Source organism: Equus caballus, chromosome 5, assembly GCF_041296265.1.
Source record: "Equus caballus isolate H_3958 breed thoroughbred chromosome 5, TB-T2T, whole genome shotgun sequence".
Taxonomy (NCBI): domain Eukaryota; kingdom Metazoa; phylum Chordata; class Mammalia; order Perissodactyla; family Equidae; genus Equus; species Equus caballus.
Window position 1 is genome coordinate 64,613,182 of NC_091688.1, and position 19,925 is coordinate 64,633,106.

At 42.6% G+C, this 19,925-nt stretch overlaps 1 protein-coding gene across 1 annotated transcript in view; it reads right to left on the reverse strand.

Moving 5' to 3' along the window:
- The window catches only part of FNDC7 (fibronectin type III domain containing 7), a 30,886-nt gene extending 11,632 nt beyond the window's left edge, over positions 1–19,254 (reverse strand). Inside the window, exons 1-9 of the mRNA XM_001492915.4 lie at positions 19,192–19,254; positions 18,663–18,681; positions 12,830–13,084; positions 11,550–11,810; positions 8,113–8,370; positions 5,160–5,414; positions 3,136–3,393; positions 2,349–2,603; positions 904–1,158 (exon numbers count right to left, since the gene is read on the reverse strand). Coding sequence (XP_001492965.4) covers positions 904–1,158; positions 2,349–2,603; positions 3,136–3,393; positions 5,160–5,414; positions 8,113–8,370; positions 11,550–11,810; positions 12,830–13,084; positions 18,663–18,681; positions 19,192–19,254 — 1,879 coding nt within the window. The remainder of the gene's footprint in view (positions 1–903; positions 1,159–2,348; positions 2,604–3,135; positions 3,394–5,159; positions 5,415–8,112; positions 8,371–11,549; positions 11,811–12,829; positions 13,085–18,662; positions 18,682–19,191) is intronic.
- Between the last annotated feature and the right edge of the window lie 671 nt (positions 19,255–19,925).

Below are 19,925 nucleotides of genomic sequence, written 5' to 3' on the forward strand. Positions count from 1 at the left end.
AGCTTAGGCAGCAAACCTGATGAAAGATAACGGGCCAAAAGAAGACATAAACCGGCTTACGTATGTGTAGCACGTTATAAGCGCTTTCACATTATCATCATTCGTATTTCTCTTATCAGTGAGGAAACAGAATCAGGGAAGATAAGGCCACACAGCTTATAAGAAGCCACGTCTTTAGACTCCTAGTTGAAGACTCTGCCACCTCTGGGATGGCAAAATTCTGTTTCGAGTCTCTCATGCCATGCCCCAGGGCAGGTACAACTAACGATCAGTGTACACTTTCCTATTAAGCCTGGGAGGCATTCTCAAGAGATTTTTTTTCAAAATAGTGCTCCAAGCAGCCACTTTGGTGGACTAGAATCATACGAGAGGAAACCTATTTGCTAACCCTGTCCCGCTTCTACCTTCCCCTGCTATTCCCTGGCGGTTCGGTCTTTGTGAAGAACAAGGCACAATACTGTCGGGAGACAGTGCTCTCTCAGCCGGTAGAAATAAGAAACCCCAGAAGGAGCCAGAGTGGTTTAGAAGAGAGAAGTAGTGGTGTAATAATGAGAGAAGAAAAAAATTTAAGCCAAATAGAATGTATGATCTAAATGCTGTATGAAAACTCTGCCAGACAGTTATCCTGGGCTGCAGGTAGCCGTGTCCTACAAAAATCTGTCTTCCCTTCAGAAACAGTATACCTGAACTTTGTTACCAACGGAGTTAGTTCACCAACTACCAACAGAAGCCTCTGAAGCTTTGAGGTTCTACGTCTAGAGGAAAACCAAGCATTTTAAAAAGTAACCTGAATTTATAATGTGAGCTAGGTGGAGGTGCAGCATCTCTTTAAAGGAGAAGAAAGGCCTATGTCTAGATTTATAATAGTCAAAGTCCTGATTGCTGAGTTGAGAATTCACTTACTAGAGGAATAACTTTGGTAGGCACAGTCCGTAGTCAGCCCGGTGGCACTAATTGCTTTTAATGCCACTGTGTAATTGACGCCACAGGCAATGCATCCCAGGAGGCAGTGGTTCTGACGGGTGAGACACTTAGATTGTCCAGTGCGTGAGTCCAGAACTGTCACATAGCTTTGGGCCCCGGTCCCGAGAGTCCAGCTCACATTGATTACTGATTGGGTGACCTGCGTTACTGTCAGACCAGCTGGACAGCATGGCACTTAAATGAGGAAAAAGAGAAAGAGTTGGGGACTTATTTCCATTGAGAGTTATTTGTGAAAAACAACCAAGAATTGTATTTTGCCTGTGTTTCATTCAATATCCTAAATTTCTCAAACCTTCAATTGTTTATCAAAATTTCCTTTTGTTAGGTAAAATCTCATTTCCTCTGATGCATCATTTAACATCAGCTGTATATAGTGGGTGCTTTCCCCCAGGATGCAGCGCACGGACAGGCTGTGGGTAGGTGAGGTTCCCCCCGATTTGTTTTCAGAATAAGAAAGAAATCTCAACTTTAACAATTCCAGTTGCACATTTCAAAGCATTAATTGCATTCACCTCTTCTTGAAATATAACATTTCATAGCATTTGCAATTAAATGTATTTTGCCCTTTTCATCCATTTCATAGCACATAACTGATAGAAAATCTTGAAATATTCTTAGCCAGCTAAGAATACCACAGACAATTCTCAAATTTTCAGGGACCCATTAGATAGGACACAGGATATCTAGAATCTTCCTGTGTATTTAGTGTTGTCTCCATTGTGCTTCTTTTTATGTTTCAACTTTTATAGTGAAAGGTGCCATCTATCATTGTATATAAGAGAAAATAATGTTCAGAGGCTTTAAGGAATTTGCTAAATTTCATTCCCACACAATGCCACGAAGCACAACCAGCTTTCTTTTATCATGCTCTTACCCTGCATCAGCACTGTGGTAAGTGTTTGCAGCATTTAACTTAATATTCGCAACCACTTGATGAAGCCATTATCCCCTTTTTGCCAGTTAGGAAACTGAAACTCAGAAAGCATTTTTTAGAGAAAGATTTGAAAGGACTGAGCCAAAGAAATAAACAATAAACCAGCTCCTTTGGTCCCTTGTTAGTTGTTTTGGTAGATGGTGTCATGGGGAATATGAATTCAAATAAATGTTTTTGCAGAGTCAATGTGTTCCCCCTTTGATGTCAGTGTATGAATATATTAAAGTCTTGAGACTTTTGATGATATTTTTATAGAACCTGTGTCCAAATGCTGAAAGTTTTATTTTCTAAGACCAGGGCTCTTTGAAAAGCTCTGAGTTTAATGTGTTTCTATCACACTTAGGGTAGATCAAATAAGAAAGTTCTCGTCTTACAACAATTCCTAAGGACCCCACTGAAGTCAATGTTCAGGCAGGTGGTGGCTACATACCTGTTTCTAGGGGCACACTGTAGCTGGGGAGGCTCTGTCCTGCCCGTGTTTCGGCCACAGCAGTGACAGAGAAGACTGAGCCGCAGGGCAAGCCCTCGATGGTACAGGACTCTCCCTTGCTGCTGCACCGATGCAGCCCTTTCTCTCCCTGGGCAGTCACCGTGTACGTAGCATCATCATTTGTGGATCGCCAGTGCACAATAAACACGGAGAAGGCATCCCTCGTAATGTTTTTTATTTCAGGACTGCAAGGAGCTAAGAGATTTTAGGTTATTAATTGAAACAATGAGAGTGAAAAATATCACGTGTGCCATTTGGTCTAAGACTGATTTTTTTCCCTGTTACTTTCAACCATACCATGCATGTAGGACAAATTCATAGAACCTTTGTGTGGAAACCTGTTGACATTGAAATATGGTATTGGGTTTCCATAGCGTCGGTCTAACTGGAAAATGTGAAGGAACATTTTGAACTCCAAAAGCAAAAACAATTAAGACTAATATTTGCAGTCTTAACCTTCACAGTGTGAAAACAGGCCTGTCCCCCACGGGTAGGAGGAACTGAATAGCTGAGTGACCACTCTCCCCATGGTCTCCTTTTTTGTTTTCTTTTTTTCCACTTTCCCTCTTCTGCCTCTCCTTAGTAAGACAGGGCCTCTAATGGTCCCCACAAAGAGTGGTTAATGGGAGTTAGCCTTTTTATAGTTCTTGCTGAATGCCCATCCTGAGGGACATAGCTGGGGTGAATTGTTCAGACAGCAGTGGATGAAATCATAGCTGTATCTTACCTGTGGTTATAAATTGGGAAGTACATGACATATTGCTGCCCTGGACTTCACTGAAGGAATACACCGTGATATTGTACTTGGTGTCACACTCTAGAGCTGAAAGGGTGCAAGCAGGAGCAGTGTCATTGCACTCAACCACATTGAACCCATCTACAGCCTTGGTTTCATAAAGTTCGGCACCACGGACAGGAGACCAGACAATCTCTACTCTGTCACTGGACACCAATACAGGGTTAATGTCACTAGGACAACAGGGAGCTGAAAGCAGGAGCAGAGAGAGAATGGTCAGTGCAGGAGCAATGATGTCAGAGGGGGCATTGAGTCCTGACCTCCTCGTGCCCAGAGTCTCTGCTACTGCCCTCCTAAATTACAGCAAGGACCTCCTACAGGTCGCTCCAGCTCTGATCTTGGCCTCACACCCACTACAAAGAGGATAAATCCTCTATGCATGACATTCAAGGTCATTATAAGCTGTAGCCGGTCTACATGCTCAGTGGTGCCTCCCTCCACCCCCTGCCACACCAGACTCCTCAATGCTCCACCCCACATGTGCTCTCGTTTTCCTTTGCCTCAAAGACTGCAAACCCCTCTCCTGGAGTGTTGTTCCCCTCTTCTGCTTGACAAAATCATACTTAGTCTGACTGCTAGATTCCATCAGTCTTTCCAGACACTAAACCTGATAAAACTGGGGGAGATAGGAGGGGAGCAGATCTATGTGTACAATGATGTATTATTAGCAGATCTCAGAAGAGACCCTACATTACCTCATGGACAAATTCTGAGAAATGCTTGACTCAGTTTGGAGTTTCTCTGGGATGCTCTTTGCCCCATCTACATTCTATTCATCCTTAAAATTCCAGTTCAAGGCCACTCCTTCTGGAAGGCCCTCCTGTGCTCTTGAGACTTTATTGATAGTTCTTACTCCAATTTCCAAAGGCGCCAATTATTTGAGTCCCTCATCCCAGCAAAATTTATTGTAATCCAGCTAGAATTGTTATTTACATAATTATAGTATAGTATTCTTATTTGTAAATGTAGTTAATTAATTTTTTTAAGGTTTTATTTTTCCTTTTTCTCCCCAAAGTCCCCCAGTACATAGTTGTATATTTTTAGTTGTGGGTCCTCCTAGTTGTGGCATCTGGGACGCCGACTCAGCATGGCCTGATGAGTGGTGCCATGTCCATGCCCAGGATCTGAACCGGCAAAACACCCGGCCACAGAAGCGGAGTGCACGAACTTAACCACTCGGCAACGGGACCAGCCCCTGTAGTTACTTAATTTCAAGTCACTTACTCTACTCATTCTTCAAAAATCAAGCATCTCCTCTATGCCTATCACACTATGATAAGCATTGAGGATGAAGAGATAAAATATAATCCCTGCCCTGTAGAAGATCCACGCCTAGTGGAAGAGAATAATAGTAACCAACAATGATGCTAGTAAAAGTATCTGCATTGTGCTTTACCACATCCAAAGACGTTTTTATGTTTGTGTTCTTGTGATTATTTGTCTCATTTTGCAGTGGAGTATACCAAGGAACTAGCAAGGTAGACGTCATAATCCCCATTTTGCAAATGAGTTAGTGGTCAAGTTAGGACCTAGACACAGGTTTCTCACTCCAAAGCCTCTACATCATGAAGCGTCTCTGACTTGCATCTCTGTTTCTCTGGTCTCAGAGAAAGCGTGAACTCCTGAGACAAGGGGATGGATCCCTCAGCACCCGGGAGAGGGCTGAACTGTGAGTATTTCTTGGTGGAGGGTTCAATTTTTCAAAGCAGAGTTGAACCACTACATTCTCTCCCCTTGTTTCACTCCTAAACTTTACATTCTTGATAAACCTGAGTCCATGAAGCCAAAAGTCCCTAGTCTGGAAAAAATATGAGAGAAGAGATTCACTTTCCACCCTTGACCCCAGAACGACCCCCAGGCAGTCTCTGTAAGTCAATAAGTGCAGTAGGTGATCGATTCTGCTGCTGAATTTAGTAAACTCAGAATTCCCTTTACAAGGGTCAAGTGCGACTTACCTGTAGTATAATTGAACACATCACCCAGAGGACTCTGCCCAGCCTCGTTGTAGGCAAAAACGCTAATAAAGTAAGTGAAGCCGCACTCAGATAGGAAATTGCACTGGGTGAGGGGTGTGTTGCAGTGCACTTCCAAGCCATCATCACTCTTCACAAAGGCCACATAGTGATCACCCAGATCTGCGCTGGACCAAGACACAGACAGGCGACCAGGTGGATCTTCTTGGATCATCACTCTTGCAGGTGCACAAGCAACTAGGAAATAATAAATAATAAACCGTTGTGAGAGTAACGCAAGGGATTTTCTTTGTATCTTTGCAGTTGTCCAGGATTTCAAGACAACCAAAATTGGCAAATCTGAGCTTTGTAATAGACTGAATTTGGTGCACGACACACAAAACTGTGTACCAGAAGCATTAGAAGATTTTCTTTATAGAACCAAAGACTATGATATAAGGCCCAGGCTCCTACAACAAACTCCAAAGACCTGTCCAAGTTCTCTTGTTATATGAAATATTGTTTAAAATAATAGACCATCAGAGTTTAATAGTCATTTTAAGATATGGGGATTTTCATTGTTAGAATATTTGTTGACAGATTTGACCTCAAGCAGAGATGAAGCCAGATGGTCTGAGCGGAATAGTGAATATCCCAGAAGCTATCCATTTTAGAGATAATAGCCACCATTCATTGTGCTTTCTATTAATTAATTAATTAATAATAATAAATTAATTAATAATAAATAATTAATTAATTCTAATTCTTTCAACAATTATCATCACCTTACAATCGAGGAAACTGAGGCCCATAGAGGTTGGGTGACTTTTCCAAGCTCACACAGCCAGCAAAGGATGGAGCTGGGTGTTTCTGAGGGCTTGTGTTCCAAACTTCCGTAGCATAGGAAGTTCTAACATGCACTGAGTGACAGAACACATTCTTATTCCCATGACTTCCTTCAGGGAGAGTCTTAGAGAGTTAAGATACCAGATGCTATGGACAAGGAACAAATAAATAGTATGTGCAAACCAACGAGGCATTCTCACGTCCTAAAATTTATCTCACGCAATACATGCTAGACTATGTCAGAAACAGGCACAGATCACTTTGGTTAATACTGCCTGCATTTCTGTGTTAAGGCAATGCCAGGATCAGCATAGAATAAAGCCTCCTGAAGGAATGAATTCAAATAAAGTTCATTCTTTCAAGCTCTAAGCTTTTAAACATTTAGTCATCTCTAATGGGAACCATCCTAAGACATATGACACAATTCTGGGATCCAGGAAACACATAATACTTTCTAAACATAGTTCTTTTATTGATAAACCAAGGTCGTTTCCCTGATCATGATTGATTGTGTTCTCCACAAACTACGGTGGTGCCTCTTGGACTGATAAGTGTGCAGGACTATTTCAGTGGCACTTTACCTTGCCTGCACATTAGAATCAACTAAGGAGCTTTTACAAACTATTCATATCCAGACTCCATTCCCAGCAACTGCAATTTAATTGGTCCTTAGGTGAGGCCTGGGTATCGGGATTTTAGAAAAGCTCCCCAGATGCTCTTAATGTGCGTCCAAGATTGAGAAACACTGATGGTTCTCTTCTGTATTAAATGACTAACTTGGAACCGCTGTGCTTTTGAAAATATATTTATCTCTTCCCTCAACTCAGCTATCCCGTCCTCATAACCATTTCTAATGTACCGTTCGCATTAAGTTAAAGTTGTCAAAAGAGAAGCTGAATCACTAAGTTTGTTACCAGGGACCTTAATTTAACATATCTATAAGGAACTGTGGATCTTGGGGTCAGCTGTACTTTTTCCTTGTGAAATACAGTGCATCAGTTTGGTGATGGCTCTTTTCCATTGTGCTCAGAAGCCTCTTAAACTTAGAATGACGTAATTCTGACTGTTGGATAAACTGGGCATTATCGTAATTATCTTCACTTTCTTTGGCTTAGTGGAGTGAAATCAGGCAAACTTGGGCTTGAATCCCAGCTCTACCACTTACTATTGGTGTGCCCTTGGGAAAATTATTTCACTTCTTTGAGCTAGGATTTTCTTATAGGAAAAAAAAAGATAGTAGCTTCTACCTCACTGAGTTGTCATGAAAATTAACAAAATAATGTATTTATAGTGCCTAGTACATAGTAGGTCTTCACTGATTGTTAGTTTTCATCACCAAAACACATAGATATTTCTTTTTTTTCTTTTGAGGAAGATTAGCCCTGAGCTAACATCTGCCCCCAATCCTCCTCTTTTTGCTGAGGAAGACTGGCCCTGAGCTAACATCCATGCCCGTCTCCCTCTACTTTACATGTGGGACGCCTACCACAGCATGGCTTTTGCCAAGTGGTGCCATGTCCATACCCGGGATCTGAACCTGTGAACCCTGGGCCGCCGAAACGGAACGTGAGAACTTAACTGCTGTGCCACCAGGCCGGCCCCGTGGTATTTCTGAATAGAGGAATAAACCTTCACGTATGTAAGTACTTATCTTTCTGATAAGAATGAAAATAGGAAGATATCTAAACACATATTCAGACTTTATCTTAAAAAATAGCTCCCACTAAACCTAGGCCTGTGAAACACAATGTAAAGAAGAGGCTGCTATCTGTACCGCACAGTTAGAGCTGTGGATAACTCAAACGGGGTCTTCAAAGTTTTACAGCTTTACAAATGAAAAAGAAAATAAACTAATTAATGAAAGACCTGGAATAGGAGCCAGGCCTCCTAATTTTCAAAGAAGTGCTTTTTCCAGTGCACAATATCTAGTTTCACTATCAACACTGTTCAAAGTCATCAGAATGTCCAACTCAATGCTTTCATTTAGACCAGGCTTTCATTTTCACTTCTTCCAGAGTGTTCTGGAACATTGTTGGGTGATTATTTGTTTCCCTTATGGCAGCCGCTTTGGCTCACCAGCCCCGCAGTGATCGCACTCTTGTTTACATACCGGTCTTCAGGGTCACTGCTGAAGCTGACTTGCTGGATCCAGCATCATTACTTGCTAAAACTGAAATCAGGTACTCAGTTCCACACTGGAGAGAGGAGACGATGCAGGAACTGAAAGTCGTACTACAGCTCAGCTCCGAAGAGTCGCTCAAAGCCATCACGGTATAGTTGAAAGCTCCTTCCGTTGGTGCCCATGAAACAGACGCCTTCAGAGCCCCACTATCAAAAGAGACTTGAATATTGGCAGGAGCGCGAGGACCTACATTTTTGAGAAACAATTAAGATTTTGCAGCAGCCTCAGGAACCCAAGTAAGATTTGGCCTGACAACGTTGCAGAGATTAGAGATGAGGTACCCCAGTAGTAGGATAATTGCAAATGTTCAGAGCATAAAATTGGGATTTAAGGTACCTGGAAACTGGTGACATATCTGCCATTAACTATGCAAACTCATAACTAGCTATGTGACATTGGTCATGTTATTTAATCTTTTTATTATTTAATTTTTTTTCATCTTTAAAATGGATCCAATAAGATCAACCCCTAGGTGCTCAATAAGCATATTTTGAATGAATGAATGAGTGAATGTACAACTTGACAAGTGATGGAAATAATTAAATGAAATAATAAATGTGAGGGGCTAAAAGGGCCATGTGGGAATGTGATTATGAAGTGGTGGGTCAAATAGTCTCTCTATTATCAATTGATGGAGTGAAACAGATCAACTTCAACAATATGCCGTCTTTACTTTTGGAAACCTGCTACGACTTTTTCTGTAAGAGCTTTTAGGTCATAATCATTTCTAGAAGAGCAAACAATCATTCCATTCTAAATCAAAATCAAAAGGAAGGAAGGAAAGTATCAAGTGTGATGATCACATATTAAGGCAGTCTTACTAGTGTCTCCAAAATGCTTCCCTCTACATTCTCAAAAACATGCCTTCCTTTCTTCAGCCTTATCTCCCTGAAGAAGCTGGAGGAGTGTTCTCCTGGGCTGGAGAGAGGAGAAGTTGGCCTCAGTTCTCTGGAATCTGAGCTATAAGAAGGCCCATCTGGCAGGCCTTACAGAACTTCTCGGACAGCTTGTGAGTAGAGAACAGCACGCTCTGGACACACATGGGGGTAAACAGGGAGGACCCTGCTTGAGAAAACAGGGACTCAACTCATCCTCTGCAAGGCGGCCACCTGCCATGTTTCTCCTGCCAACCGTCTCGACAGGACTCTTCCCCTGCTTCGTGGTCAGCTTGTCTGCAGAGGCAAACCTGCTCTGGGGTTCTGCCGAGCCCGAGGCTGGGAAAGGTAGCCGTAGTGTTTTAGGACAACCTGCTTTGCCCACATGGGGCGTGGAAGAACCAGGAAAAATAAGCAGGGAAGTAGGAGACTGTTATGGGCTGAATCAGTCCCCTCAAAATTCCTGTGTTGCAGTCCTAACCCCTAGGACCTCAGAGTGTGATCTTATCTGGAAATAGGGTCTCAGCAGATGCAAATAGTTAAGACGAGATCATTAGGGTGGGCCTTAATCCAATACAGCTGATGTCCTTATAAAAAGATGAAATTTGGGCCCAGGCATACACGCACCGGTAGAACGCCATGTGAATGTGAAGACGGCCATCTGCAAGCCAAGGAGAGATGCCCGGAACAGATCCTTTCCCACAACCCTCAGAAGGAACCAGCCCTGCCGATACCTTGATCTCATACTTCTAGCCTCCAAAATTTTCTGTGAGACAAATTTCTATTGTTTAAGCCACACACCTTGTGGTACTCTGTTGCGGAATCCCTAGCAAACTAATATAGAGGCTAAATCTAAACTCTCTGAAACTTTTTTTTTTTAAGTAAGATTAGCCCTGAGCTAACTCCTACCAATCCTCCTTTTTTTGCTGAGGAAGACTGGCCCTGAGCTAACATCCATGCCCATCTTCCTCTACTTTATATGTGGGATGTCTCCACAGCATGGCTTTTCCCAAGCGGTGCCATGTCTGCACCCGGGATCTGAACCAGCGAACCCGGGGCCGCCAAAGCAGAGCGTGCGCACTTAACCACTGTGCCACTGGGCCGGGCCCTCTCTGAAACTTTTTGAAACATAGGAAACAAATAAAGAGAAAGGCTCTAAGAAGAGTTGTCTCTAGGAGGTGGCTCTCCCTGCCCCCTAGGCTGATGCAGATGCTCCTCCTGTGCCACTCTGCGCCTGTATGTCCTGCTATCAAAGCACTTGATACACAGGACTGAAACCATTGATTTACACACTGGTCTCTCCTAGGACACAATCAGGTCTTTGAGTGTAAGGTCATGCTTTATTTAATTTTGTATCGTCATCAGCTAAACTACACGCAGCACACAGTGGGCCCTCAATAAATGTTTGTGGAAAGAAGGAATGAATGAATGAATGCCTGGAAAAGACCCAGTGAGATTGGTTTGTCTCAGATACCCTGACTCACCAGGTGCATTATGACTCACCTTAGGGCCACTTTTTCGCTCTAAAGAAGTCTTATTAAAGGCAAACCCTTCCCTTCTCCCTGATTTCCTGCCTTGACCCACTGGCAATGGGGCTTCCACTTCCTTCCAAACTTAGGGAATGGTGGAGAGAACATTTCTGGTTTCTTTCCACCCTTTCTTTGGTCCTCCCCAAGGGATGAAACATTTCATCTGTTGGTGAGTCTGGCATCTATTAGGCCATATTGTCAGTGAATGGCTTACTCTGCCTCAAGAGAAGAAAAAAATCTCTCTCCTTCTCTTTCTCTCCCTCTCATTCTTTTGGGTCACTCCAGCCGCTCAGTGTGGGCTTCCAGTTATCACACAGTAGGATGCCCTGGTTGGGGTATCCCTGCGATGGGGTTGATGAGAGATCATATACCATGCTCTGGCTTCTCAGCCTAGAACTGCAGGAGAGGTGATGGAAAGCCCCATGTTGGCCTCAGGCCTAAGTGGAGGCTTGGGAAGTGTTTCTGAAACACTGCTTGCCACCACAGCATAAAGTACCTATAACAACAGGAACTTTGTTTTGTTTGCTGCTGTATCTATAGTACAATGCCTGCTCAAAGTTGGCACACACTTATTAAACGCCTCCTGAATAAATGAATTCCTGTTTGTCCCAATTCTTTACTATTGGTCTGAACCCAGGAAGGGACAAGGGGTGCCTGTAAACCTAACAAGAGTCGTCTCCCGCTGTGTGATATTGAACGTGTGCTGAGATGAAGTTGGGTATCAGAGGGGGAGTGCTGTGCTCCGTGTATTCTGAGCAGCATCTCTTTATATATGCAGTAAGCATTCAAACGACTGAGGAGGAATCGTCAAAGCACTATAAATAAACTCATAATAAATTTAAATAGCTGCTGCCAGCTGCTCTGTACTTATCACTTAACACGGCTCTTGATGGCTACAATGCACAGCCCCTCTCATGAATCAAAAGGGAGATTGTTTGGGGCTGAGCCCAGAAGTCCTTACTGGTTCTCTGATTGCAGGTGGAGTCATCCCCAGGGGTTCCATTGGCATTCCATGCATAGGCCTTTATGGTGTAGAGAGTCCCAGAGTCTAAACTGGTGAATGTCAAGGAGGTGTTTGTGGTATTCTCTTTCCATATTCGCCCCAAACCGTTGGCTCGCATAACGGACACAGAGAATCCAATTGCCATATATACAGCTTCCCACTGCACAAGGATAGAGTCAGGACTGGGAGAGCTCACTTCCAGAATTGGTGCTGCCAACACTACAAAGACAAAAACACACGCATTTGTGTTATGAAAGCCCAACAGAGGATAATTCATATTTAGGAATAAGTAATTTGAGGTTGATTATCCATATTATGAAATAATTATTTGCTTTACAAAAGGATTCATGGCAGAGTCCCATTAAATAATTGCTATCTAAACCTATATTAATTATAAATGACTCGGCAGAGGGATGGGGAACAGAGAAACTCTAATATTAGGCATTACTTTCAAGTGGAGGTTGGTAAGAAATTCGATAAAACATCCCTGTAATCATAATACAAGTCAATGGGGGAAATGATGGTTTATACTGCTTTAATGTGCATACAACTTTTCAGAAATATGCCTAAGTACAACTTTATCAATTCAATGTAAGTAATGCCGATGACAAATTCCAAATGTTTTTACTTAAACAAGTCAAAGTGCAGCGAAATCCCTTTGTGTTCTTTTTTTTTTTTTATTTTTGAGGAAGATTAGCCCTGAGCTAACGTCTACGGCCAATCCTCCTCTTTTTGCTGAGGAAGACTGGCCCTCAGCTAACCTCCATGGCCATCTTCCTCTACTCTATACATGGGACGCCTACCACAGCATGGTTTTTGCCAAGCGGTGCCATGTCTGCACCTGGGATCCCGGCCGGCGAACCCCGGGCCGCCGAGAAGCGGAACAAGCGAACTTAACCGTTGTGCCATGAGGCTGGCCCTCCCTTTGGGTTCTTTCTTTAGCATGGTCTTAATGGATACCTAAGGTTAGAAACAGAAATCCCTTTTTCAGAGATTTAAAAGGAGGGATGCTATCAAAGATGCCCAGAAATGGGTTTTATTTTCCAGCACATCTGGAATTTAAATATCCCTCTCCTCCACAGATATCTGAATTCCCAAAAAAACATTATCTGGCTTCCACTCCTGGGCCCTGAATCATAGGCACTCTCATGACACAAAATTACTTGACACATGTGCAGCCTCAGTGAAACTAATCCAAGTCACAAGCAATCGCTCAACAGAGGATGAGCATCCGCTACCTGTCTTTGCCTGCTTTGGAGGGGATGCCTGGCTTCTCCCAGCGGCACTGATGGATCTCACGGTGATTTGGTACAAGGTCGCAGCCTTCAGCCCCGTCACCGTGCCTGGGGAACTGGCCACCATGGTTTCAATGACAGTGTCCCCATCTTTGGCGGTGAGGAGGTAACTGGTGGCCCCTGGCACCGTAGCCCATTCCACGGTGATACTGTTGCTGATTTTTGAATATGCCTGATCAATGGTGGGTATTTCAGGAGCTGAAAGAGATTTTGAAGCTATACATTAGCTAAGATACCTATCAGGATTACTTTTTTCATTTTACTTTTCAAACTAAATTATTCTCGTGGCATCCTTCAGACATAAACTTTGCCCTTATTTTCCAGATCAAGCAAAAACAGAGAAAAAGAAAGGCAAAGCTACACTCTAGAAGAGAGCCAAAAAACTCAAACCTCTCATTCAGGATGAGATTTCAAAGGCTTTTCCCAGTTGCCTCCAGGATAATTTGCACTTTTTGTATTTTTAAAAGAGTTAAACAAGAATGGAGAGTGATTGTGGGAAAGAACTCTGAGAGGAGGGAGAGAGTAATTGAGGGGCTTCATGCCAGAGGATTCTACTCTGTTTTGGCATTCTGTGAATTTCCCAATCTGCTTTGCCCTCAGCTCCCCACCCCCACTCCCTCCAACCCCTCACCACCCCCCCCCCCCCCACCGCCCCATGAATCCGCTCCACTGCCTCCACGAGGGTCCTCTGCCACAGTGGCTGCGGTGTCCATCTCATGCACATTTCCCAAGTGTCGTTTAATCTAATGGAGGAAGAGGGAGAAGCCAGTTCTTTGTTTTATAATTGCTCCGTTGTACTTTCTTTCATATTATCATAGTGAAACCATTTTCAGATCCTTCTACATAAAATAAAAATAAACTTTATTCCCCCTTTGTCTATCAAAACATCTTCCCCAGCATAAGAATGTGATGCTGTGGCCCCTCCTCATCTGGGCCTGGCCATGGTTTGCCAGGGGGGTACGGATGCTTATGTCATGAGTTACACAAAGCATTCCCACGCTTTGGATGTGCGGTAGGAGATACAGCATGGTAATCAGATTTACTACTTTACAAAAATCCACAGACACAAAAATGCCCTGGGTGTCAGAGATCCAAGTGAAAGAAAAGGTCAAACAAAAATAGCTGCATTTTAGGTTTGAAACTGGCACTTGGCCTTTTTTGTTTAATGTACTGCATTTGCTGGGTAAAATCACTCTATGCCAAATTCAAAACTAAAGGGCGAAATAAAACTATAGAGCAAAGAGGAGAGAGAGTAAATACAGACTGACTGTGTGATTTGCCAGCATCAGCTCCCTCCCCCGGCAAACCCCCACCTGCCCAGTCCCTAAGCGCCTGATACAGACAACCTTCTCTTTCTGGCCTGATAGCCCAGAGAGTTGGCTTTAGCGGCATCTCAGAAATAGCCATGCTGCAAGAATGAACAAAGTCTCCACTGTGCACTGGCCAGACATTCCTTGAACATCACCCAGGACTGTCTGCTTTGCCATTGAAAGGAAACTAAGATGGTTGTATATGCTGGGGAAAAGTTGCAGGCCTGCTCATCTTAGCCATGTGCCAGCAGAAGCTGACTCTGCAGGAAGAACTGATGTCCCCTCTCCCTTCTGCAGGATAGAAAGCCCTACTAGGGGCTCCCATTTCATCCTTCCCACATACTCATCGATTTTCTGCCCACCCCCCCTGAGTTATTTATCCTGCGTTGTGCGCCTTCTCTCCTCTAACTTCGTGGTGGCTTTCAACTCCTTCTGTTTCCTTTGGCCCCATGGTTTATCTTATCTCCATGTTAGCCAGTCCTGCTCATTAGAATGGGCTAACTTCCTGGAAAAATGACAACCGAGCTAGCCATTGACACAGGAGGCCTGACAGTGCATCCATGGGAGTGGTTTGAAAGGCATGTAAAAGGCTAGCATGACACAGACGATCTCCTCACAAGCCTGCCAAGGGGCCTGAGGATTCCACCAAACTCCACCAAACTGAGCTGGGAGAGGCTCATTTGCCCGGAAGGAGTAATACATGAAGCCAGGATCAGCAGGATGAACGACGGGGCTTCAGGGACTCTGGGTTTGAGCCCTGGCTCTGCTGTTTATTTTTGTGTGTGAACGTGTACAAGTCATTTAACATCTTCTAGTCTTGGTTTTCTCCCTTGAGAAGTCGAAATTAATAATACCTACATCTTAGGGTTTACTTTGAAATGTAAAATACCTAGATTTTAGGATGGTTTTAAAGATTAAGCGAAGTACTACTGTATGTAAGGGGACTTTGAAAGGTAGGAAGGGTCGCTGTTTGTGTGTGTGAACCAGGACGAGCAAGTTTTGGGTTTGGAAAAGCCAGACCACACGGCACCGCTATGCAGGGTGCCAGGGAATGTGTGATTCTGGGGAGTCTGGGGGGAGCACAGACTGGGCAGACAGATGGCCCGTTTTACACTCGGTGCTAGGGCAGAATCTGACCACTAACTGCAATGAAAGAAGATCCACACCTCTGGACTATGTTTCCCTTAAAGAGACGAGAAGCTTGAGTGGGCTGTGTGAGGCTCCATAAATTAGCAGAAGTTCTTCACTCTTTTTTAGTTCTGTGTTTGGCCCACTTACTGCTTTGATGAAAGAGAAAACTTTATTCCCTAGATGTGCAGTCAATCACTTTGATCAGACAAAAGTGAAACTGTTTGATTCTCAGCATCTGTGCATTCTACCAACTCAGAGATCTAAATTAGCCTATGTGGCCCCAGTGGCCAGACACAGAAAAACAGCCAAAACAGAGCCGAAAGAGAATCTAAACACACACACTCAAAATGAAACCTCCTACGCAGTTCAGTATTCCCCCAACCCCAGCCATATCTGCAGATGATTCATTCAAAGATTCCCAGTGGGTGCCTGAAACCTTGGATAGTACCGGACCCCATATATACTGTTTTTTCCTATACATACATACCTATGATAAAGTTTAATTTATAAATTAGGCACAGTAAGAGGTTAACTACAACCACTAATAAAATAGAACAATTATAGGTAATCTTGGTTCCACATCTGCGGATTCAACCAACCCCAGATGGAAATGCCTAGGATAGTTGCATCTGTACCGAACATGTACAGACTTCTTTTCTTGTTAATATTTCCTAAACAATACAGTATAACAATGACTGTCATACCATTCACATTGTATTAGGTATTATAAGTAATCTAGAGATGATTTAATGTATATGGGAGGATGTGTGTAGGTTATATGCAAATACTATGTCTTTTTAAATAAGAGAGTTGAGCATTCGCAGATTTTGGTATCAGCAGGGATCCTGGAACCAATCCCCCTCGGATACTGAGGGATGATTGTGCTGTAATAAAAGTTACCATAGATCTTAGCCACCTCAGCATCTGATTTTTTTTCTTTCTCCAGTAAGTCAAGAACTTTCGCCTTTTCACTTAAAGGAAGCAATTTACAGCTTCTCTTTGGCATATCCAAATTGCCAGCACCACTACTCTTGTGTTTTAGGGCCATTAATAAGTAAAATAAGGGTTAATTAAGCATGAGCACTGCCATGTAGTGACAGTCCATCTGATAACCCAGATAGCTACTAAGTGACTAACAGAGGGTAACACATAGAGTGTGGATATGCTGGACAAAGGGATGATTCACTACCCGGGCAGAACAAAGTGGGACAGCACGACTGCATCATGCTACTTAGAACAGCATGCAAATTGAAACTCATGAACTGTTTATTTCTGAATATTCCATTTAATATTTTTGGACGACGGTTGACTGCGGGTAACTGAAACCGTGGAAAACAAAACCTCAGATAAGGGGGGACTGGTGTATCCATAAAACACATCCTGGAAAAAACCAACAACAACAACACATCCCGGGGCTGGCTCCCTGGTGTAGTGGTTAAGGTCATGTACTCAGCTTCCACGGCCCAGGGTTCGCAGGTTCGGATCCCAGGCAGGGACCTACACACCATTCATCAGGCCATGCTGTGGCAGCATCCCATATACAAGGTAGAGGAAGATTGGCATGGATGTTAGCTCAGGAACCATCTTCCTCAAGCAAAAATAAGAAGATTGGCAACAGATGTTAGCTCATGGCCAACCTTCCTCACAAAAAAAACACCCCACATCTCATCTATCGACAAGCCAGGATGAATCAATGAACAGCACCATCAGTGTCTGAGCCGACCAACTCTTTCTTTTGAATAGTGTGAATAGTGTGAGACTAAAAAGATGCCCATTCTGAAGGCTCAGCATGTCCTGGGTATCCTGGGACCTTTTTTTTCCTCCCCAAAGCCCCAGTACATAGTTGTATACTCTAGTTGTAGGTCCTTCTAGTTCTTCTATGTGGGACACCACCTCAGCACGGCTTGAGGAGCAGTGCTAGGTTAGGTCCCAGGATCCAGACCAGTGAACCCTGGGCCACCCAAGCAGAGCAGACGAACTTAACCACTTGGCCACGTGGCTGGCCTAGGACCTTCCAAGAGAAAACAGAGCTAGATTTTGTCTATCCAAAGACCACTTATAAAACAAAAATCACTTGGTACATGGCCAAATAGTCCTTCTCATAGCTTCCTGGTCAATCCTGAAGGTTTCTCAAGAATAAGATAAGTAAATAAGAACAAAGCATGAAATAATAATTTTTAAAAACCGGGGGCCAGCTCCGTGGCTGAGTGGTTAAGTTTGTGCGCTCCGCTGCGGCGGCCCAGGGTTCGGATCCTGGGCGCGGACATGGCAGCGCTCCTTAGCCCACAACCAGAAGCACCTGCAACTGAGATATACAACTATGTATGGTGGGGGGAGGGGGTCGGTGGGGGTGGTGGTTGGGGGGGAGTGGTGTTTGGGAAATAAAGCAGGGAAAAAAAAAGATTGGCAACAGTTGTTAGCCCAGGTGCCAATCCTTAAAAAAAAAAGGAAGATTGGCAACAGTTGTTAGCCTAGTGCCAATCTTTAAAAAAAAAAATTTTTTTTAAACTATGGTATATGCATGGATTTTATGGCTCAGCCATATATCTATATCAATTTTTAAAAATTGTATTATTTATACTTTCTTTTCTGTGGTAGAGACAAAATAATAAGTAAAAATTGTTCTTATTTATGTTAAATTGCTATGAGAGTTTGTTGGTGATATAATCGATATTATATGGCTCCTCCAGATAATCTAAATCCCTTTGAACATAAATTTCCATTCTGGAGACTTAGCTTTCTAGAATGTAGGAGCTAGAAGAGGCCTCTAGAGAAATTACCCTTGCCTTCAGTCATTTATCCAAGAAAGATGGAAATAAATTCTTTTTAAAAGAAAGCCTTTGTCCAGCTCTGAATTATCATTGTCTATATTTTAAGGATGCAATATTAGAAGTGTAAAATTCTTTTTTTATTAAAGTAGAGATTCTCAAAATTTTAATCAAAAATGTTTCTAGTTTTCTCCTCTAATTCCTCAGAAGACAAATAAGAAAATTTAAATAAATTAGATTCTTCACTATTTATGACTAAAATTTTGTTTCTTTGACTGGAACAATGATCATTGTAATATTTTACTAATGGCTAACTGTATTTGAGAAAATTCCTGATTACATGACTCTGTACATCTCAGCACTCAATGAGAATATCACACAAGTACTTAAATCTTTTAAGTTTAATCCATGTATTTGTCTCACCAGTTACACTCACAGTGTGAGCGCTCAGAAAATGCTGAATATTTTTCCTGGTATAGCCTTTATATTTCAGGGCAGCCCAAGAATTAACAGTGGAAATTAAAATCAAATCTGGGGAGGGAAAACTTGCATTTCAGAAAATTTTACCTGTTTTTGCTGAAGCAACCTGAAAAGGAAAGTTTAGAAAATTAGAACGGTAAATAAAAACACCATTTGGGGAAATGTAAAACAGAAATCAGAGCAATAACCAATTTATCACAACATTTTTATACGTAATGTGAGCAATCTTTCAATCCATACAGAACATTTATTTGCACAAGTCATTTCCCAACACTCAAATCTACCACAAAGCAAACCTAAATAGAAGTTCGAGGCTGGAGGCAGATCATGTTACTATTTCATTTTTCTCCCTGAATCTGTCTATTGAACTAAGTCAGTAGCTGCTGACAGATTTTTCAGAAATCTTTGTTCTTAAAATATAATGATGATCTTGTTTTCGTTCTCTAGTAAATAGCATTAAATTTCAAACACGCAAACATATACTATCTTGGCACGATCCAAAATATTTTGATTTCTATCTCCCCACGCTGTAGGCCCTCAAAAAAAGAGAAAGATAGTAACTATGTCTTTTTTTCCCCCCTCAATAGTTGCAGGTGGGTCAGAATGGTGAACTCACCATTTTAAGACAGATAAGACTGAATCCGATCAAAGACAAACATTTCTTGGGTCCACCAGCCATCCTGTTGGACATCACACTCACATGGCACACAACAGAGTGATCAATGTCCTCTTTGGTCCCCAGGAGGGCAGCACTGTTGGTCGCTGGGATGTGGGGCTGTGATGCTGCGAACAGACCCTGGGAAGTGGCTCCTCCCCTTTGCTGTGGAGCTGATCAGTAACTTGGGGCACCTGGAGACCGGCAGGGACAAGTATTGCAAAGACTGAAAAAAAGAAGAGAGTTGAAGAAAGCCATGCCAAGTGGACCCCGAAGTTACTGTAACCTGGGTTTCAAGGTAATATGTAGAATGCTCTTCTTTTGTTCTAAATTTTTTTTTCTAAATAAAAATTTTACAAAGTTGTATAGAAAATTGTTGATATGATGGAATGATCATTTAAAACTTGGGGATCCTGACCAGCTTTATTTATTCTTTTTCACTTTTATTTGTTGTTGTTCTTATTGCTGTTTCAGTACAAAGTGATCGGTCTTGCTGTCAGGAGCAATTTGCTGCAAGTCTTCAATATCTAAGATGAAAGGGTGGGAGCGGCAGGGGGAGGAAATTGCAGAGATGTTGTTGAAGGGTACAAACTTAGACCTAATAGATAAATAAGTTCTGGAAATCTAATGTGCAACATAGTGATTATAGTCAACAACATTGTATTATAAACCTCAAAGTTACTAAGAGACTAAAT